The sequence below is a fragment of the Eupeodes corollae genome, chromosome 3 (genome assembly GCF_945859685.1).
Source record: "Eupeodes corollae chromosome 3, idEupCoro1.1, whole genome shotgun sequence".
In the NCBI taxonomy this organism is placed as follows: Eukaryota; Metazoa; Arthropoda; class Insecta; order Diptera; family Syrphidae; genus Eupeodes; species Eupeodes corollae.
Genome location: NC_079149.1, coordinates 10,747,360 through 10,770,664, shown reverse-complemented (window position 1 = coordinate 10,770,664; position 23,305 = coordinate 10,747,360). Strand labels below are relative to the sequence as shown.

Sequence of the window (23,305 nt, the reverse complement as noted above, 5' to 3'; positions counted from 1 at the left end):
CAAAAAATTAAACGTCAAAATTAATGGATAGATGGAATGGTTTGAGAAATTAACATTTTTTTTAGTCATCTAAACCTTTCCAATCTTTATCTCTTCGGGATCTTAAGGTAAAGTTTTGTTATTATATGGCGTCTATTAGTTGTTCATAAACTCATATCTGAATTGTCAAATAGTTAAGATTTGTAAAAATTGAAAAAATTGAATTGTTCTACATATTTGTAATTGAAATCTTTTGACAGCTTGTATGTCAAAACATATGAAAAAAAATAAGAAAAGAAATGAAAAACAAAATGGAAACAGCAACTTTTTATCAGATTAATATACGGTTTTGTGTGACTAAACTTTGTGTTACTGTAAGTTTGACAAATCAGTAATTCTAACAATAGAATAATTTTTGTTTGGACACACAAAAATTATTGCTAACTTTAAGAAGAAAAAGAACATGTCACTGACAAGAGACAGCAACATATTTCTGCTTCCTTTTAGCAGATATGCCACAGCGCTCGAAAGTTTTTCTTTTTTCAATCAGATTTAGTTCGAACGCGCTCTATGAGTTCTGAATAAAATGATCCAGCCATTGAAATAATAAGCTGACCTGAGTGATATGACGATGTTCAAATGGTAGACATGTGCATTCAAGAGGACACAAGCGTCCACAGGTTTTTCTCAAAACCCACCTCTGTCTATCAACTCCTACTCTCACCTCCCAGCGGTGAACATTGGGTGCCTAGTACCTCAACTGGAGATTGGGTTCCAACCCCAGTGGAAAGTTGTGGGCAGAAAACGAGAGAGGGTGGAGAGGTGTTTCCACTAAGGAACCTCTCCTTATCCAGGCGGCAGCGGACGAATTCTCGAGATGGAATCAACGGTGGCGTCTACAGTTCCAGTAAGGTGGATCTACTTAGTAAACACCTTATAGGGCTACTTCGACATATTCGGAGCCCAGGCCTGTAAGGAGCTGTTTATCCGGCTCCCCTTCCTTGGAATTATACTAAGGATCTGGCCCTCCAGGTTGGGGGTTGTGCCGTCGGGGTGACTTCTTGGCCACGTAAAAAATACCTTTAGTTGTGAAGCACCAACAAGCCTCGGATACGGACGGATTCACTGTTGACAACCCACGCAAACGAAATAATTACAACGAACTTCGGATCTGTACGTGGAATGTTAGGTCCCTTAACAGACCACGTGCAGCCGAGCAATTAGCGGAAGCCCTAAACTGCTGCAAGGCAGATATTACCGCCATCCAAGAAGTGCGATGGGATGGACCGGGCAAACGCAAACTAAAAGACTGCGATATATACTACGGCGACTGCTACCGAGAACAAAGACAGCGTCTATTTGGGCGTGGATTTGTTTTTGGAACTAGACTCAGGCAAAAAGTCCTGAGTTTCAACTGTGTGAGCGAGCGCATCACGACAATCCGCATCAAGGCTAAATTCGCCCCCACAGAGGAGATAGATGAAGACTCCAAAGACATATTCTTGGAGCTCTTGGACAAGACATATGAGCAGTGCCCTGGCTGTGACATTAAAATTGTCCTATGAGATTTGAATGCCAAGCTAGGAAGAGAAGACATCTTTGGTGGCATAATCGGGAGATACAGCCTGCACGACACTACCTCCGACAACGGATTCAGGCTGGTCGATTTCGCTGCGGGGCGAGACGTTCTGGTAGCTATAGTACGCAGTTCACACATCTTAATATCCACAAGGGGACATGGAAATCTCCTGATCAATCAACCGTCAACCAGATTGACCACATTTCGATCGACGCACGACACTTCTCCAGTATACAGGATATCCGAACATTCCGAGAGGCCAACATTGACTCGGACCACTACCTCATTGTAGCCAAAGTACGACTACTGATATCCCGATCCAAGCAAAAACAAGGAAGTAGTGTGAGAAGATTCGACGATAGACGGCTACAATCGCAAGAGACTGCCATGTCCTTTTCCGATCGAGTCTCTAATAACCTCTTAAGGAGTCCTATGCTGCCTGCATTAAGCATTGAAAACCAGCAACATTGCCTTGCAGCCATCAGAGATGCCGCCTCTGAAGTGCTAGGTTTCACACGGCCACCACTGCGAAAGTACTGGTTTGACGACGAATGCCGGCAAGCGCACGCAGCGAAACAAGAGGCATACAAAACGGTGCTGCAAAAAAAAACTAGAGCTGCTCGCTTCTTAGATGGAAAAAAAGAGAGCATGAGAAGCACGCGATCGAGGAGATAGAGGGATGTCACAACAGGAATGAGGTTCGAAAATTTTACCAAAAGGTAAAAAAAACCTCCCAAGGGCACCAGCCACGAACCGAAGCCTGTAAAGACGATCAGGGAAACATCGTAGTAGAACCACAGTCGATGCTGAGAATATGGAAAGATCACTTCTTCAAATTATATAACGGCGATGACAAACCGAATTCCGCTGTAAGGGAGATAGAACCACTCAACCTCGACGACGCAGATCAACAATTCCGCCTACCCGACCTTGACGAATTGAAGATAGCTATATCTAAACTTAAGTCAAACAAAGCTGGTGGAGCTGACGGCATCGCTGCCGAACTATTCAAAGCAGCAGGCGACGACTTGGTAAGGAACATGCACCAACTCATCTGTAAAATATTTCCCGATGAGTGGAATCTCAGCTCAGCATAGTGTGCCCGATACATAAGAAAAGAGACCCTCTAAATTGCGCCAGTCTCCATCAGTCTCCTCAACATTGCGTATAAGATCCTACAGAGGCATCAGTCTCCTCAACATTGCGTATAAGATCCTCTCTGCCGTGTTATGTGAACGTCTGAAGCCATTCGTCAACAACCTGATTGGTCCTTACCAGTGTGGCTTCAGACCAGGAAAGTTCACTAGCGACGAAATATTCACACTACGCAGATCTTGGAAAAAACCCAGGAGCTTCAAATCGATACCCACCATCTCTTTATCGATTTTAAAGCCGCGTATGACAGCATCTAAAGGGAAGAGCTCTACCGAGCAATGTCAAGTTTTGGCATCCCTGTCAAACTTAGCAGTTTGTGCAGAATGACGATGGAGAATGCACGCTGCTCTATCAAGGTCGGAAAAGATCTTACCGATGCATTTGATGTAAAAAAAGGGTTTTAGACAAGGCGTGTCATGTGACTTCTTCAACATCGTTCCGGAAAGAATTGTTCAAAACTCAACCATCAACACTAGAGACACAATCTTCCAAACGTCCATCCAATTACGATGCACATGTGCTCTGCATCCGCCGTGCTCTAAATGTGCTCTAAATCGCTTAAAAAAAACTATTGTAAGCAGTCACTGATACATAAATAGGGGATGGCTGATTTTGACAGCTCGCTTGTGGCGGCCGTATTGTTTCTTTAACTCTATGTCAAAATATCTTTTTTAATCACACAATAAAGACAAACCAAACAAATAATTTATTAAAAAATGAAATTAACAGAACTTAAGCACTAGAACTCACATAAAACTAGAGTTAGGGAACAGTCCTCTTATATGCCGCATTAGGTGTGTTCCCAACCTTGACCACAACTGACAACAACTGTCAACAGCTGCGTTAAATAATTTCCCCTCCTGACAAATTCTGTCTCTCAAATAAAATATTTCACAACGTCCGTCCGATTTTCTTCACATTCAGCCAATTTTGTCAAGAAACTTTTTGTTTGCAGTTTTACTTTCTCTGAGGGTATCTCATGCCCACTCTTTAAAATTGACAGCTTAACAATTTCTTTCCAAAAATCTTGTGAACAAACATATTGAGTTCGTGTCACATCAGAATAGGAACAACTTAAACAGCCCGAAATATAAAATTCGTTTAACCCAAGCATTCACTTTATTTTATGGTTTGATTTCTTCTGTTCTCGTCTTTCGTTTGAAAAAAAAAAATAAATACTCATTCAGAAATACAACAAAATCAAATCAATATTTTTCTATTCTTCACCATTAATCGAACATAAAATCAAATTCAAAAAAATAACGACCTACAAAATGAATTCCGTTTCTACTTCCTGTTGACAAATTAAATAAAATATATCACATACCCCCAGGCGCACACGAAATCTATTTCCATCCACCATTTTTCCTACATGGCAACATTGCTAACGTCACGCTGCTGTCAGCCATTGCCATACCAACCTCTAGAAAATAAAACTAAAAACCAAACACTACAAAATCTAAAATTATCAAATATTTTGTGCCTCGTCTCTTCTCGTTCTCTGCTGTGCTGTGTGTCAATCAAAATCAAAGTAAAAGAAGAAACCGAGAACGAATCTTGCTTCTTTTATTTTGTTTTGCTTTTGTTTCTTATACAAATCAAAATCTATTTACAAGTGAATAAAATAAAGTAATTATTTATAAAAAACAAAACAATTTTACAAAATGAACATCGAGCTGGAACAGGGATTCAAGAGAGGCGCGTCGAGTAATCTGCCCGCCGTAACAAGCCAAATGATTTTCAATTTTATCACAGAATCGGGCAAATCTGGCCGCCGGATTGATTCAAATAAGTAAAATATATTATTTTGTGTAGGCACATTTCTATAAATAAACTTTTAAACTTATTTGTATACACAAAACAAAATAGAAAACACAGCGCCGAGTACAAAATGGATTTTGTTCAAGTGAAAAAAGCTGGGGAGCTGATAGAGGCGCGTGCCATGGCGTTCGCGTCTCCAGATGCCGCAATCAATGGGGAGCACTTCAATGTTTCAGTGAAGGTGCACAGTTGCGAGCAGATCAAGGAAGCTGCTTGTGTCCAATGCTCGGCCAGCAAGTCAACAGGTAAGCGAGATTGTCTCACATTCTTGTGGTTTTCTTTTTAATGAAAGGATTCCTCCTCTCTTCCTGGTAGACGTTTGCCAACATGTGATTGCGTTTATTTTCTGGCTTCATCGGCACACGGAGTCCGATTCACATGGCCACAAGACCTTCTGGGGCTCGGAGTTTGAGACAATGCCAGAGCATCCCATCGCCCTGCGTGTCCACGACATATTCGCTGCCGACGAGCTGCGTATGGAGGCTGACGAGGGAGCCGATGATGTGAACGAAGAGGAGGGTCAGATATTCCTCAATAACATTCTCGATGAAATGGAGAAAGGAGGTTTGACGGACTCGTCCCTGTATAAACACTGTCGCCCGGTGATTGACGAGTTCGAGCCGGTCTACATCCACCACACGATGCTGGACACCGCCAAGAACTACATCAAAGATTTCAAGAGCTTCATGGTGCACATGGACGAGGTGGCCAAACAGGGCCTGTTCGACAAACTCTCAGACATATCGATCTACAGCTACAAGACGCCCCTCTGGGCCGAGACGCAGTTCTGTCGCATTCGTTGCTCACTCATCCATCGAGTGGCAACACGGAAGGATTCCAAGGAGGATCAAGACATCCTGGAGGCTGTGTTCTGCAAGGAACGCGAATACAACGTCGAGGAGCGACGTCAGTTGAAGCAGCACAAACGATTCATTCTAAAGCAGACTGAGAAGCTAGAGAACAAGACTTATCGGGAGTGTGGACTTCTGCTGAACGAAAGCTACCCGTACATCTGTGCTTCACCAGATGGCATCACAGACGATCACATTGTCGAGATCAAGGCGCCCAAGACCGATGAGGAATTCGAAAAGTACCTCGAGTGCAAGGAGACCATTGCTCCCAAGTATATGGCCCAGATTCAAATACAAATGTACATGGCCAATGTTACGAAGGCTTTGTATTGTGTTCTCAGTCCGACCTTCGACACAAATGGAGCGCTGCATTATGTTTGGGTGCAGGCCGATATGGAGTTTGTGGCGAGTTTGCTGAGTGCCGCCGAGGATTATTTCAAAGAAGTCGTCTTCCCGCGCCTCATTAAGATCTACATCGATTGTAATTAAAAATAATAAATCTAATTTTTCGTTTCTTTCTAAAAAGAAAATTGTTTTTCTTTTGGGGTTTGGGAAAATGGTGTTAGGAAATGGTTGAAGTGTTATTTTTGATTTAGTGCCTTTGCTAAAGACGGCTAAGGGCCCGAATGTAGGCCCTAAATCATAAAGATGGTTAAGAACTTTGAACGTCAGACAGCGACATGATTGAGGAGTAATTAACAATTTAGTCTTGTCGAAACTTTTTGGTTAGAAATGGAATTGGATTTTTTAAATCAATGGTATTTTTCTGAATGAAACAAAATTCTATCAAGACTTTGAATAGAAGCAACTTTTTGTAACTTTAGACTTTCAGTCACCTTCGTATTGATTGGAAGGATTTCTTTAAAGAATTATGGACATATAATTAAAAAAGTCGTGAACAAGAGTTTTTTGGAGGATCAATATTTCTTACTCTAATCAAAATAAGTTAATGGTTTTAAGTAAGTTGGAAAATATAGAGGGTAAGGCAATGCTGCCTTTGAATGTAGACGTTAAGAATTTTAAACTTACCTTTGGCGTAGATTTGTAGAGAAATTATGGCCTGCGTTTGGCCATGACAATTGCTTGCTATAACCGAATATGTACCGGTGAAGTCTAATTTTGCGCTGGGAATTTCCAAACGATATTCAGGACCGTCTCCGACTCGACGGAAGTGTGGGGCGTCCTTGTAGTATTCAGGCTGTAGAAGATAAAAATAAGAAAAATTGTAATTATAGTTAAATTTGAGTGGGAACATTTTTCAGTAATTCTTGTTTTAAAACAATTAACGCAAAGATAAAGAAGTACAATTTTTTGGTTTTTGGTCCAAAATGGCTGTTTTTGAATAAAGTTTAATGTTAAGAGATCCATTTCCAAAGAGCAAGATTGTGAATCTAAAAGAGAATATGAAAACTTGAGGGCAGCATCTGTAGCGGAACACCGAAGTGGGTTAGAAATTTCAGACAGCAGTTCATTAATAAAAATGAGAAAGAGTGTCGGAGACAGAACAGAGCCCTGGGGCAAACCAGCATTAATTTTTTTTTGTGTGCTTTCAGACTTATAATTGAACCAATTCTACATGCATTGAACTTTCCACCAGATTATTTGTAATCCAAGGAAGAAGGGGTTCGTCAAAACTGATGCCAAAACAGTGTAAAGATTTGTTCGGCTTTTATGTGAGATAAACCATGAGATCACCAGTGAACCTATTGATGCGAAAGCCGTACTGCCGATCATTAAGAGACATTTGGGCTTCGAGATACTTCTTAAGCTGATTGTTAATAAGGCTTTTCATGACCTTCGAAGGAATTAACTTTTGTGCGTTCGGTTGATAATTTAAGGGTAAAGAGAATTCGTTTTTTTTGTTGGCTATAGGCTGGAGAAATGCAGTTTGATTGTGAACGAGGCCTGGAGAATGAGATTGTTTTTGTATATATTGTATAAAGGGGTTGTGAATACTCTTATAATGATTAAACAAAGTGCGAGCAATTAGGAAAGGATTAGAAAGGAGAAACCGATGCACATTGGCTTTGAATGTCTGCACATTGTAATGAGTGGGAAATATTGAGCCTGGTAAAACTTTCCACATTAGTGTAGTGCGGCTAAAGAAAGAATGTCTGGACTTAACATTACGTCCGAAATTGTGCTCAAGGCTAAACTGATGGGTATTCATAGCAGTACGGGTATTAAGGTTGAATTGTTTAAGGGGAGGAATGCATCTGGCTATTTCACTAGAGCATTGTTTATAAAAATAACGATAAAACAAAGACAGGCACGAAACCTTGCCCGATAAGATACCATGTCGAACCATGAGAACGATCTCAAATCACTGGGCAGGTTCAAACAACATTAAGGACTTCTTTTGCAGTCAACTGCATTCTCTGAACGCAAATTTTGACCAAGGCAACTGGTTAGTTTTTTTTTTGTAGTACCCATGGCATGATGGTTAGTGCGATGGACTGTCATGCGAGAGGTCTTGGGTTCGATACATGCCTATGCCACATAAAGTTTTTATTTACGGGTACTGCCTCTTGCGAGGAATTGACAGATTCTCCAAGAGTAATTCTTGTCATGAAAAGTGCTTTCTCAAATTTGCCGTTCGGATTCGGCTTAAAATTGTAGATCCCTTCCATCCCTGTAAGCAGTACTCGCACACAGGAATGGTTGAGAGTTGTCAGTCACTAGGCCCTAGTTCTCAAACGGACTGTTGCGCCAACCAATTCATTTTCATTTATTTAACTAGTTAGTTTTCCAACTTGGAACTTTACTTTACTAACCTCTATGCTCTAATGTCTACAAAATACCCCTCAGCCAAGCTACAAATCCACCACGATTTGTATTTTATATTGTGGAGAAATATTACTTATTCCTTTTCCAATTTGACAAGGAACCCTTTTACATAAAAGATTAAATGGAATTGTGCAAAAAATAAATAATTCATGGAGTAATAAATTTCAGCTTTCAATTCAATTAAAAAACATCATCAATTGTCATTGTGACATATGTAAGTTCACTTGACTTGATAGTAAGGGAGATTTTTCTTGACTAACTTTCCAGTCAAGTTTCCAATAAAGTTGCCTTCATTGGAAGGCAATTTTTGGCAGCTCACCAATCAGATACTAGAAATTTGCCCTTAAAGTCCCTTATGTCGGCTGAACCTGCCCATTTTTAGAGCTCTTTTTTCAGTTCTAACCAGAAGACTCAAGACTCTCCTAAATGTGAGAGTTATACTCGAGTTTTGGACGAATAAAAGCTTTGTAAATTATAGCCAGATCAGAAGTTGTAAAAAATGGGAAATGGCATTGGGGGACGATTACGCTTTTGCGACAGTAGACAGCATTGAGTTTTCAAAGCATTGAACACGGTTTTTGATTCCCCATTGAACAATGCTGTCAAGATAAGGATTCAATAAGGTTATCATACGCTGCCGTTGGTAGTCCACATCCGAAGAACTGAGAGGATAGATGAAAAAGCTTAGGCAGTGGTTTTGTAAGTGTTGAAGAACGCGTCTTTAGAACAACCGGGCCAGCGGATTTATATGTGTTGAGTTATTTTAGGACTCTGGCAAGGGCGCGAACAATGATTGTCCCATAAAATCATTTACGCTCCCAATTGATAAATTATGACTATAGTTGGTATGATTTGGTGTTATAAATTCTTCTAAGATTTGGAACATTCAAATTAACGCGAAGCTATAGGTTCATACCATCAATGTTTTTATTGATATGATTTATAATAACATCGAACCAAAAAAAAAGAACATCTGCTCAAGAGAATTGTAAGTATTAGATGGTTTTCAACAGTTTTAAAAATATAAAAATAGAAAAACCTTGGTAATGTAATTGAACCGTTTATTTTCATATTTTTTTAATGGAAATTAAATTAATTTTGTCTCTTATTATTCGTACAAAAAGTTAAAATAAATGTAATTTATTAGACTGACAAAAAAGGGAGTATGAAACAAAAAATTATTATTAATAGAATATTTTTTGGTAAACGAAATAGACATAACCTATCCCTTTTAAAATTAAAAGATTTAATTGAGTGGAACTTTACGAGTTCAGAATTTCAAATTATTGTAATTGAACGAGACCCTATAGAGAACACACCATTTTTCTGCTATGCTATGTACATTGTACGTACATAAGTCAAACATGCCATTTAAATGATTTAAGTGTAGTAAGACACTTTTTTTTATAAAGGAAGTTAATTTAAATATAAAAAAGTTAACAAAAATATATGTACGTATGTTATGAGAAAAGCTGTTTCATAACATCGTCAGTTTGAAATACCTACGAGTAGGTCATCATCACATCAATTTCCAAAGATTTTCGCAAATTTCTTACTTGTGGGGAAAATAATTATATTCATTTTTATTCTTTGTCTTTGTAAAAATGATGAACAAAACTAATATTGAATCTTTTTTAATAACGTCTCAACATCTTTAAAGTTTTAAAATGTTTGTTTCAATATAAATTTCCTTTTTTGTTACTATTGAAGTTATTGGGGGCACTCAAAAATGTGGTTTTCCATGGTTAAAATAAATCAATTTATTTTTATCAAGATCTGTCAAAACACAAATTTCTTCCCTTTTTGAATTCCATGCGACAAAATAAATTGATTTATTTCTTATTAAAGATCACATCAGTTCTTTTTCTAACTGTTGTTAGATTGTCACAATTTTTAAGAATATGACGTCACTACATCATTACTAAATTCATTGTTGAAATGCCAAATAGTTGGGGTTTGTAACAATTCGCAACTCAGCTAAGAAGCTGAATAGTTGAATGTTGTAAGTCGCTAGGTCGATAGATCGACAATTTGTAAAAATTGTAGTTTATAATCTTGAACAATTTGTCTTCACGTATAGTTAACAATTGTTTGAAAAAGAACCGAAACGTAGCGTACAATTGTGCAGGTTTAGACGACATAAGTCACTTGAAAGCAAGGCAAGTATCCAGTATCTGATTGGCCAGCTGCCAAAAAAATGGCTGCCTTCATTCTCGTGTTGGATAGGGTATCTTGGATAGGTGGATTTTTAGATACCTTGCTGAACGAGTTGGATAGCTGTATTGAGATAGCTGTCAAACAATAAAAACAACTTTCAGCTGTTCACAAAAAACAGACAAACATTTAAGCTTCAAAATCAAAATTGTTGTAAAAAAAACATTTAATGGATAATTCAACTGATAATGAATTGATAGCTGCGTAACAATTTAAGAAATTAAAGATAACCTTATAAAATTCGGAGGCAAATAGCTTCTTCATCGTCTGTTATGTACAGAACATCCTCAAATACTACTTCAACTAACAAAAACCCGAAATTAATTTTCAAGTTTCTTGAAATTCAACCGTGTGTTGAATCAGCTGTTCTGTCAGATACTTATACATACCCCATTAATCCTTTGACATCTTTGGATTCTTTTTTGTTGTAAAATGTTCTTAAAGCAAACTAGACGTTTTTTTAATCAAAATGAAAAGGTGCAACGCCAATTCTATCGTTGTTTATGAGTTAAAACAATGAAATTGAATTTCTTAAATTTAAAGACAAATACAGCCGGGTTGATTTTGACAGCTCGTGGTGGCCATATTGTTTCCTTTACTATTTGTTTAAATAACTTCTTAAAATCAGTCAAATCATCATGACAATTAACAGTATCAAGAATGGGCGTTCTCTACATGGTACATGATCTCAAATCCATTTTGACTATTTAACGTTTAGTTGTCAAATTCGAGTCCATCACAGTAATTATTCAGCCAACACCTCTACTTGAACAGAAACGCAAGATCTTTTGAAAACATCGCGATTGTTTGTAAAAGTGTGCAGCAGAATCCGAGGCATTTATGTATGTAACTCCGCATTACTGATAAGAACTTGAACTGTCTGAACAACACGACGAATTTTGTATCGTGATTTGGGCCTAAAACGAACAAAATCCAATTTATCAGGAGCTGAAACCCGACGACCATACGTAACGTTCGTTTGTTCGCTAATTGGATTGTGGATTAGTTGGAAGTTGATCCCAATTTTGGTGGAAAAGTCATATTATTAGCGATCAGACCCTTTTTTTATTGTTTTAAATTTTTAAATTCAAAACCCTATTGATATACATATGTACGTGAGTAGAGTTTGATCAGAGCTCCCGCAAAAAGTTAGTTTTAGAATTTGTTATTTTTCATGAAGGAGCATGCCACACAAAACACAGCTTTATCATTTTATTGGGAGCTCATAGAACGCGCTCCGAGCAAGATCTAATTGAAAAAAGGAACACAAAGCTATCGCTTTGATGTCTGAGCTAAAACAGATATAGATATATGTAGATATATAGATATTTTTTTGACATCTCAGTTCTCTGCTCTGAGCTTAAAAAAGAGGTATTTTGTCAAAGTTTATATTTTGACACTTTGAAGCAAAAAGTCGTCACAGTATGCTTCGCATTATTTAATGAGAGGAATGAAAAGCTAAATTATGAACAGCCAGCAAAATAAAAATGTACCTATTCTACATTTGTACATTTTTCGATTCTATCTAAATTTTCAAATAATTTTTTCAGTATTTTCTATATTTTGATGTTACGGAAGAGCTCCATAGAATATGATGCAATTAACCTCTAGACTTATATTCTAAATTGCCCCGCATTGTAATCCAATCATCAAATCTTTCAAATTTTCGATTCCGTCATATATTGCACCTCAACATAATTAAATACACGACAACTTTTTGCTAAATTTCTTATCGGGAGCTCTCTGCTGCTCTGGTCCTCCATCCGATTCCGATCCGTAGTTCAAATGCTGTATAAGCACAATATCGTCGGTCGATTAGGTAAACTTGTCGTATATGAACAACTTTAAAACGGCCTTGCCTTTTTTGGATTTTGTTTTCTAAACTCTGTGCGAAACAGTTCACTATATTTTATGATTACGACATTGTGCATAAAATTGTATGCCTGTTGCGCTGTCGGTGATGCTGTGTACGAATAGTAATCACGTTTAAGTTGTTTTAAGCCTTTTCTCCTCTCCGTCCGCAGCGCCACCAACCAACCGACTGCTGCGCCACACTGTTACTTTAATTAGCCAATTTATGGATCCTTGTATTCAAATATCTCACATATTTCACATCTGAGGATGGGGATAGGGGAAGCGAAGCGATAATTTTGCGAGAAATGTGATAACCATGAAAACGTCACCCGATTATTGTTCGGTTCTGTGTCATAACAATGACGCTCAGATGTCACTAAATGTCGTCGTTTTCGTCGTCGCCTAAGCGTATAACACACCATAACATGGTTGGGTGGATATGCATAGAACATCTTTGGGTTGCGCCATAAGCTTCAACTTCAAAGCTATTATAAATTTTGAACAAAATAAAAAACAAACGTTATGCCGATGCCGATGCAGTCGAGCCTTATTCAAATTCATGTTGATGTCCAACGTAATGTTTAATATCAAATTCAAGGTCAATGGTAAACGATTTGTTACCACAAAGTGAATAGATTTAGCTCGAATATGATGTGGCGGTGGTGGTGGTGAAGTATACGAGAGAGGCATGGCCATGCAACAAAAATTATACTGAATGCTGACTTCTGATAACATAAACATTTCACGAGCAAGTAGCAAGCGCGTAACGTCAATACAAACGTCAAATCCGGCCGGGTGGTAACTGCTGGTTGGTTGGTTGGTTGGACTGGTACTTCGAGACTACGACGACAAGCGACGTTTTAATATTGCCGGTCGCGTCGTTGTTGTCGTCGATCAGCCGCCGAATGTGGACTTCTGCTTATATGGAAACATAATAGTGAATCACCTGGCCTTAACTTGGTTGGACTTTAAGTTAGTATTTTTTTAATGAATTATTTTATTTTTCAAACTTAAAAATTTTGATTTTGGTTTGCAGTGCATGCGTTTGTCATTAAGTCAAACTCATAGGGTAAATGAATTCCTTTTACACTACAAACATTCATCACAAACTTGGGTGGTGAGAACAAAAATTACCAATTGGCACATTTGTGGAATGTGCCTTGAAAATTAAAATTAGACAAAAGCTACAACAAGACTTAGTTAGGTGTTCTAGTAAGAATATTGTTTTTATGGAAGGGGTGCCAATATAAAATTAGTTGAGTGTGGGAATTATCTGCAGAGTCTTAACTATATGGGGCCCTGTGAAAAAGCACTCCGCAGCAAATCATTATACTGATGTGTGATCATCAATTATCAATGATAAATTAACATTCAGGGTTAGGAATGTATCAAAGTCTTTACTTAGTTACTTAACTTTAAGTTCTGACTTAATTATGATTTAAATGGTAGATTAATGCCCTATTTTGCAACTGAGGTTATCAATGCATACTAATTCCAAGAATAAGGTGATTGTTTATAAATGACAGTCAAAATCAACCAATTTGATCTATGTTAGGTGATAGTCAAAATTAATAGGTCCGTTAGCTTACTTTGTGCACTAAAATTCTTAAAAATAGATATTTTAAAAAGTGGGGGTCAAATTATTTCACTAAAAGACAAAACTACAAAAAAGTAAGCGAACGGGAAAACAACAAATTTTTCCAACAATTTGACTGTCGAAACATCATCGTTTCATTTCGTGTTTAGAATGTATTTATTTTTTGTAAATGGACAAAAATTAAGACAGTTTTAACAAATCAATCCAAAGAAATTTCTTGGGCTAAAATTCTTTAGTTGGGGAAATATTTTATTCTTCGTGAGTCCTTTTTTACAAAAAACTACGAAAATTGTATGTACATACATACCTCAACAGGATTTAGTTAAATTTCGTAATTTTTCGTAAAATTAGACTGTTTTAGGAAGGTACGCGAACTGACCTAATATTATCTTAATTAATGTCACAACAAAAATGTAGTAGTTATTTTTCAACAAATATGACGTTTATGTTACAATATTAATAGCGTTACCAGATCAATGGAAGAAAGACTGCAATGTTTTCTTGTTTATCTTTTTTTTCTGTCAAAAATAATATTCATATTATCTACCTTTCAAATAGAGGAGATAGGAATATTATCAATAGACAACTTATTCGTTTCTATTTTATTTCCATGCATTATTTTAAACACTTCAAAACTTCACATGGTTACCATTTATCTATCAATTTACTAATTGGTAGGACTAATCTGCTTCTGTTGCTAATTGCATTTTCATTTGCATCAGAATTGGTAAAAAATCTAGCGATTCTAACAGCTAGTTTTTTTTAATATTGTACTTTCTGGGTATGTCCTCAGACTTGGAAGAGCTTTAAATTAGTAAAAAATGATATTTGTATGCTTTCAAACTGATCAAAAGTTTTTGCTAAGAACTGCGAAACGTCATTTTTTGTGCATGTTCTTCTTCTTACTATGATTATGTCAACAAAATAAAATTGTTCATACAATTTCATGCTGGGTATGTGTATTTTGAGAACGAGTTGAATTACCTAATTTAGATAGTTGTTAACGGGGAATTATTTTTGTCAAAAAATAAAATAAATCCACTAATTTGTTTTACAATTTTGATGTGACAGATTTTTTTCAAATCCATTCTTTGAATATACATTTTGACCAACTAGTAAGATAGTCAAGTGTCAAAAACTTCAAACTTGGAACTTTACTTTATTAACCTCTACTTTTAGTTTATCGTGCAAGAACTACCAATAATAAATTTGCTTACAAAAAACTTTTTAGGCAAGCTTCAAATCCATCTGGACTTGTATATTCTATTTTAAATAAATATTACTTATTCCTTTTCAATAAAATATTAAATGTCATTATTTAAACAATAAATAAATCACAAAGTATAAAGTTCAGCTAATAGTTAATTGAGAAATCACGATCAGCTGTCATTTTTACATAAGTGAAGTTGACAATTGCAGAGATTTTTTGTAATAACTTTCCAGTCAACTTTCTAATATAAATGGAACGCTGGCCAATCAGATACTAGAGAGTCCTTATGTAGTCGGAATCTTTTTTTGGCAGATCATTTATAGCGATCATTCAAAATTACTGTCGTTGAAAATATCCCCCTGAATAAAGTCCACTGAATTTTTTTTACTGACAGAATTATATAATTGGAACTGTGTGAAATTGTAACGCAAATCCGTAGAAAGATTCATTTATTTAATTATTTAATTATAATTCGTTAAATACTAACGTTAACCATTCTTAATATATAATTAAAATCTAAAAACTTAAACTAGACATTTGAAAATTTTTAATTTGCAATTTATACTTTTTATATTACCATTTGGTGAATTAATACAAGACTCAAATGTATTATAGCTTTCAATTAATTGGTTTAAGGGGCTATGTACATAATAGTTTGATCTGGTAAAATTAGTATTTAATGGTTTCTGGAATCTTATACTTGAACGGCTAAAACTAAAGTTTAAACTACCAAGAACTGATGGTGATAAAATTTGTCCGTTTATTATTAAAACAATTAAACAAAGCTGCAAGTACATCCTATGATTTGTCAAAGAAGAAAGGTTTATGAGAGAAAGTCTCTGTGAATAAGGCGGTAATGTATGAATATCATGAAACCATGGAAGGGTCGTAGAAAAAATCGTAAAAATCTTTTCTGAATAGCTTTGAGTCTTGTGACGTGTACGGTGTAGTAAGGTGACCATATTGTGCAAGCATATTCCAGGAATGGTCTCACAAATGAAACGAAAAGTGAAAACATTTGGATCATAGAAATCACGACCAAATCCAAAAACTCTATTTGCTTTTTTAACTATAAAGTTAACATGTTCATTGAATGTTAGTTAAGGATCTAAGACAACACCCAAGTCAGAAAATACATATACTCTACAAAAATCAAACAGGTAACTAAAAACCATTGGAACTTTTTTGCGTTTAAAACTCATGGTTCTACATTTGTTAACATTTAAAACAAGACGATTGTTATTGCACCATTCCCTGAATAATATTAAGTCTTCTTGCAAGAAAAGAAATTTAGATGTAGAGCTAATTTTTTAAACATTTAAATGTCATCAGCATATATTAGGACAGACGAATTTTGTATGATCGAAAGCAAGTCATTTATAAATTAAACAAATAGAATGGGACCAAGGTGACTACCCTGGGGGACATCAGAATTCACAACAAATGAACTTGAACACTCATTACTAAATTTAACACTGTAAATTCTATCTTGCAAATATGAGGAGATTCAGTTTAAGAAACTGTCGTTAAAAAATTGCTCTGATAGTTTTAAAAGTATTGTTTTATGACACAATTTATCAAAGGCCTTGCTAAAATCAATAAAGATACAATCTACTTCTTCACGATTTTCAAAAACATCTAAACAAAATTACGTAAAGTGAAACAGATTAGTAACAGTTGAACGCTTTTTGACAAAACCACGCTGGATATCACAGATAATTGAACTACAGTGAAAAGAAAGGACGCTACATGCGATTGACTCAAATAGTTTAAGTATCACAGATAGTTTAGCAATAGAACGGTAGTTCATTATTATATATATATAGGACCTTTTTTGTGTACTGGTATTATGAAGGAGCTCTTCCAGATAAAAGAAAAGAACAAGTTACTTAAAGACGTGTTAAAAAGAACACATAACGGATGAGCTAAATACGCAGCAAATTTTTTAAAAATGGATGATGGCACACCGTCGGGACCAGGACTAAAACATTCGTCAAGTTGTAGGATACTATTAAGGATAGTATCATCACTTATAACGAAATTGATAAAATTTAAGGGGGAGGGAATTTAATAATAACTGCGCAATCAAGATTTTTTTCTCAACAAATTCTCTGTATGATTTCCGATCGATCAGTACATGCATTGTATTTCTACTCAAAGGGAACCACATTCAAATAACCATTTCTGGATTGATTTCAATGATTGCTAGAACTGGGCACTAAGAGAAAATGTCTAGGTTAAATAAAGTTTGATTTTGCTAAAGAAAACCTTCAACTTTTACCTTTATTTTAATTCCAAAAACAACAAAGCTAACTTGTCTAGTCTCGAAAAAATAATGAAAACCAATGATAGCTATAACTATCATTTTTATTTATTTATTAAAATATTTTTGCGGATTAATTTCAATGATAACTAACAGCATAACTAGACCCTTAATATGGGTGGCTTGTAAAGGGTAAACCTACACTTTTTAATATAAATACACATATAATTTAAAAGCTTAAGCCTTTCAGAATATGTTCATATTTCCTGATTATAAAATATAAGTTTTTTTCGACTTGATTTATGCTACTGCAGATGCCAAGCACATGGGGCTACTATCAAGCAATCCTAAATTTGTATTCTCAATGCAAACTTATCTTTCATTTTTAGACTTATGTATGTTATGTATTTCATTCCTAAATATCAAATTATTGTTCAAAAACTACTCATACATGAGTAATGTTCTCTTATCTCTTCGTTTTAAGAAATATTAACATGTGAGATAAGTGATTTACCATAGTAGCCACTTAGGCCATTTAATCAAAGACAACCCAGGAACTCTTTTATTCTTAACAAAACAAACAAACATTTTAAGTTTGACTCTATTGTTAGTGTTTTTTTTTAATTTACTTTTTCATTTTCAGCAATAAAATTAAATGTCATTAGCCTGCGACAGAACTTACGTTTGTAGAAAAACCTAAACCAAATTGAAAACATTCGGGTTTCTATCTTGAATAACATATTGGAAAAAAAGACCAAAGTCAAAGTTTAAATTGAAAAACCATTTGCTATTGGGTGTTTTTCTAGCAGCATAAGAGGTTTCGATGTTGTGATCTATGTTTTGACAGTTAAGAATTTCAAATTATTTTGACGTTTTTGTTTAGTAAGGCTAAAAACCAGATCAATGGGCAGTTTCACTCAGCATAAGGCACTTCATTTGCAGTCAACTTCATTCTTTGAAAGTAAATTATAACCAAGGCAACTAGTTAGTTTTTTAAGTGTAATAAATTTCAAATTCAGAACCTTACTTCACAAACTTCTACTTTAAGTTCATAGTACAAAAAGTACCAACAAAATTATCGTCTACAAAGTACTCCTCATACAAGCTACAAGTCCATCACGATTTGTATATCAAATTGACAAGGAACCCTTTTATAGAAAGCATCAAATGAAGTTGTGCACAAAATAAATATATCAAAGAGTAATAAAGTTCAGCTTTCAGTTGAATGAAAAAACATTATTAACTGTTATTTTGATAGAAGTAGAATTGACTTGATAGTTAGGGAGATTTTTCTTGACTTACTTTTCAGTCATTTTTTGGCATCTTTGGCCAATCAGATACCAGAAACTTGCCTAACTTTCAAGAGTCCCTTATGTCGTCTGATCCTGCCCAATTACTTCAAATTTTGGAAATCTACTTTGAACACTAAATCTATTCGCGAAGTTCATAGAATCCTTCGTGAATTTTACAAAATTTCTTTATTGTATTAATTTTTAAAGTTCTGAAGCTTTAAAAAAACATCAAGTTAATTCCCTGATATTTTGAGCTATTTTAAAACTTTAAATTTTACCTAAGAATAATAGAACTTAACAGCTAATAAATTTGAAAAGATTTGATTTCAGTTAATTTTATTATTTATTCAAGAAAGTCATCACTCATCGTATAACTATGACGGACGCTTTATTACTCGGCTCCCAACATTAAAAAGAAAATCTTTAAACAACACTTGGGGGTGTGCCTATTTGAAAGCTTATTTGTATTCTTATTTCATGACCATTTCGATAACAATATTTAAAACTTCCAATAACTATAAACCACTATTAGAAAACAGGATTACATTGAAAAAAAAAAATATTTTTATAGGCTCTTGATTTATAAGACCTTTTTAGTGACATATTTACACGTTTATTGGAGCACTTGAAAGATAAATCGAAGAAATAAATTACTTTTAAAGTCGTATTTGACACTGCTTTAGTTTAGCTTTTAGAGTAATGTACAAATCGTGTCTTGCATAAATTATTTTTTAACAACCATGTCATGAATATGAATATATTTTGTTTAAATATAATAACTTTTTATGATCACAACACAGAAATATAAACAAACAAGAGAGTTTTGTAGATCAATACAATTTTTGACATAAGATACCTTAATTTTTGGGTTAAAAAACACTTTGTTCACTTTTTGAATGAACAACTGTTACCACGACAGAGAATTGACAAACAAAAACAAAGAGAAAAACCGTCTTCGCAGTCGTCTGCGTCAACTACTCAACGCAACTGATCTAATTCAACTGTGTTGTAAAGTTTATTAGGTGTTTGTGCAAACTTTGAAGATTTTCAAGGCTCTCGCAAGGGCGGTTAACTGTCTATAGTCTCGTCTTGTCTATATTGACGCCATTAGAAAAACACTTATTTGCATTTTGTCACACAATTGAATTCAATTATAATTTCTTTTAATTTAAACAAAGTAAGAAATAGTGAGTTAGAAGTTAGATAGTTACAGCACAAAACTACCTGAAACACTTAATCTGGACACAAGAATCATCCCACAATCAATTGCAGACGTAGACGCAGAGTAAACGCCCAAGTCTCGTTGATCTGCTTCTGCAGTAACTTAATGTTACAACTGCGCTTGTGACATGTGTGACATTCAACAAATATGGTCAATCACTATCTTGAGTATTTTAGATTAAGACAAGAAACTAAAACTTCGTTGATGTCTCACACCTCGCTTTAAATTCGATTTTATGTTTGTGATTTTTTGAATCGATTATAGTTAAATGTTACACCGACCCGAACTACTCAACCGACGGAAACGGATACAAAAGTTTCGCAGAGAGATAGAAAACTTACGCGTTTTACGACCCACACTTGTTAGAGTGACGATTTAAACTGGACTCGCACTCGAGACGTACAAATCTCTCATGAAATTATTGTCGTCGCGTCGTCGTTCACAATTTTCAAATAGTCATCAACATCAACATCAAAATCATACATAATGGATACAGATAAGTTTATATCAGATAGATAGTAGAACGATATAAGATCATATTCGCATATGCTTCGTAACGTACGTAGCGCCACCACTGCCCGTCATCCGTCGTCGTCCGTCATCCATTGCTCGGTGTCCATCGTGTAGTCGTCGTCGTTATCGGCAGCAGAGAGGAAGACTCGGTGCTTGAAATGAAGTACTCGTATCTGTCTTTTTGCAATTATGATTCAACCAGCCTGTATAAGGTAAATTGAGGTTTGAACCGAGTTTAACGTGTTTTTATTAATCGAACAAAAAAAAAAAAAGTGCACATTATTGATTCATATACAAGCAGGAGAGTTTATTGCGCCTATCTGTCAATCTTTTCTCGTAGTTTTTGTAGTTCTAAGAGGGAGGCTGAATTTTTGAAAACCCGGTCTTTCCTTAGTCAATTAAATAGTAAATACTGCGTGACTTAATTGATTCATTTCAAAAATTAATAATTGGAATACATAATTGTACATTGACAAAAAAAATCAACAGAGCTAAATCTCATATCGAAACCAGACAAATGAGAAAAAACACCCTGTTTTGTTTTGCGAAGTTTCGAATTATGAAAGCTAACGACAAATTTGTGAAAGAAGTATCACTTTCGATTAGGTTTGAGAGCTAACAATAATTTGTATAGCGATTAAAATGAATATAAAGGGTGATTTTTTTGAGGTTAGGATTTTCATGCATTAGTATTTGACAGATCACGCGGGATTTCACACATGGTGTCAAAGAAAAAGATGCTCAGTATGCTTTGACATTTCATCATGAAAAGACTTACTAACGAGCAACGCTTGCAAATCATTGAATTTTATTACCAAAATCAGTGTTCGGTTCGGAATGTGTTTCGCGCTTTACGTCCGATTTATGGTCTACATAATCAACCAAGTGAGCAAACAATTAATGTGATTGTGACCAAGTTTCGCACTCAGTTTACTTTATTGGACATTAAACCAACCACACGAATGCGTACAGAAGAGAATATTGCGTCTGTTTCTGAGAGTGTTGCTGAAGACCGTGAAATGTCGATTCGTCGCCGTTCGCAGCAATTGGGTTTGTGTTATTCGACCACATGGAAGATTTTACGCAAAGATCTTGGTGTAAAACCGTATAAAATACAGCTCGTGCAAGAACTGAAGCCGAACGATCTGCCACAACGTCGAATTTTCAGTGAATGGGCCCTAGAAAAGTTGGCAGAAAATCCGCTTTTTTATCGACAAATGTTGTTCAGCGATGAGGCTCATTACTGGTTGAATGGCTACGTAAATAAGCAAAATTGCCGCATTTGGAGTGAAGAGCAACCAGAAGCCGTTCAAGAACTGCCCATGCATCCCGAAAAATGCACTGTTTGGTGTGGTTTGTACGCTGGTGGATTCATTGGACCGTATTTTTTCAAAGATGCTGTTGGACGCAACGTTACGGTGAATGGCGCTCGTTCAATGCTAACAAACTTTTTGTTGCCAAAAATGGAAGAACTGAACTTGGTTGACATGTGGTTTCAACAAGATGGCGCTACATACCACACAGCTCGCGATTCTATGGCCATTTTGAGGGAAAACTTCGGAGAACAATTCATCTAAAGGAATGGACCGGTAAGTTGGCCACCAAGATCATGCCACCTTTAGATTATTTTTTGTGAGGTTAAGTCAAGTCTAAAGTCTACACAAATAAGCCAGCAACTATTCCAGCTTTGGAAGACAACATTCCGAAAAATTCGGGCTATTCCGGCCGAAATGCTCGAAAAAGTTACCCAAAATTGGACTTTCCGAATGGACCACCTAAGACGCAGCCGCGGTCAACATTTAAATGAAATTATCTTCAAAAAGTAAATGTCATGAACCAATCTAACGTTTCAAATAAAGAATCGATGAGATTTTGCAAATTTTATGCGTTTTTTTTTTAAAAGTTCTCAAGCTCTTAAAAAATCACCGTTTATTAGAATGGTACACTGGGACGTATACTTGCTTTTTTGGTTAAGGTTTATTTTTTACATTTATAACTTGACAATTTGATGATTAGATACTGTGAGGTCCTTCGAGTAGATTTTCCATGTAAGGAATTGGGATCAGGGTTGAGGGTTCATGAAAGGTTTGATAAGTACCTTTTCCAGAATAACAATGAGACATATTTTGGAACTGAAATATTCATACATTTCATATGATTTAACTTTTTATTTTTTAAATTAGCCTATGCCGTGTTGTAGAAGATTAGACAACAGAAATTAGTCAATGGATACATGAATATTTTCCAGATCACTAAACTTCTTTACGAAACCTATTGTTAAATAAGTTCTTATAAGAAGATATTGTAATTGTACAGATTGTTGAAAGTTGAGATTTGATACTTTGTTTTTAAATACTTATAGTTTATTTTATCGTTATCAAACTGTACTAATTTCTATATGTTTGATGTATTGAAAATAAATATTATTACTGTTCAGAATCTTAAAACATCAGGTTGTGGGCCTTTTCACGATCTAAATACAAAACGAAATTCAGTATTGAAAATCTTCGGGGAAGCGAAAACTTCGAAGACTGGAATTTTTCCGTTGAAGCTTATTTCCAAATGAAAGGACTTTGGAAGGCTGTTTCTGATGGTAGTGAGACGGAAAAGCTCTTAAACGCAAAACTGGAGCTTATATTGCTTGTTGAATGATCCAGTTATCCTCATATAAGACATTGCAAAAGCGCTAAGGAGATTTGGGATTCTCTTCAGAAAACTTTTCAAGATTCTGGTCTTGTGAGGAGAGTTGGGCTCATCCAAAAGTTTTGTTCTACAAAATTGAAAGATTTCTCTACTGTAGATGCGTACGTTAACGATGTTTTAAATATATCGTACAAGCTCAGGTTTGTTGGACTTAACCTAGATGAAGAATGGATAGGATCAATGCTTTTAGCTGGTCTTTCCGAAGAATACAAGCCAATGATAATGGGAATCCAAAGCTCTGGGATTCTTATTACAGGAGAGAGTA

The 23,305-nt window shown here is 35.6% G+C and overlaps 2 protein-coding genes across 6 annotated transcripts in view; one reads left to right on the top strand and one right to left on the bottom strand.

The window, feature by feature from the left end:
• Positions 1-23,305, bottom strand: part of LOC129949298 (muscle M-line assembly protein unc-89) — a 111,604-nt gene that overhangs the window by 23,132 nt on the left and 65,167 nt on the right. For all 5 annotated transcript variants that reach the window (XM_056060673.1, XM_056060675.1, XM_056060672.1 and 2 more), the window contains one exon: positions 6,415-6,583. In XM_056060673.1, the coding sequence (XP_055916648.1) occupies positions 6,415-6,583 (169 nt within the window). The remainder of the gene's footprint in view (positions 1-6,414; positions 6,584-23,305) is intronic.
• On the top strand, positions 4,177-5,909 carry LOC129949300 (uncharacterized). The gene is made up of 3 exons (XM_056060679.1): positions 4,177-4,505; positions 4,583-4,779; positions 4,850-5,909. Exons 1-3 carry the CDS (start codon positions 4,378-4,380, stop codon positions 5,872-5,874), a joined length of 1,350 nt encoding a protein of 449 aa, XP_055916654.1. The 5' UTR covers positions 4,177-4,377; the 3' UTR covers positions 5,875-5,909.

Coding starts and splice junctions, on each gene's coding strand:
- LOC129949300 (XM_056060679.1), top strand. CDS start 4,378: ATGAACATCGAGCTGGAACAGGGATTCAAGAGAGGCGCGTCGAGTAAT. Junction 4,506..4,582: donor CGCCGGATTGATTCAAATAA/GTAAAATATATT, acceptor AAAACAAAATAG/AAAACACAGCGCCGAGTACA. Junction 4,780..4,849: donor CTCGGCCAGCAAGTCAACAG/GTAAGCGAGATT, acceptor TCTTCCTGGTAG/ACGTTTGCCAACATGTGATT.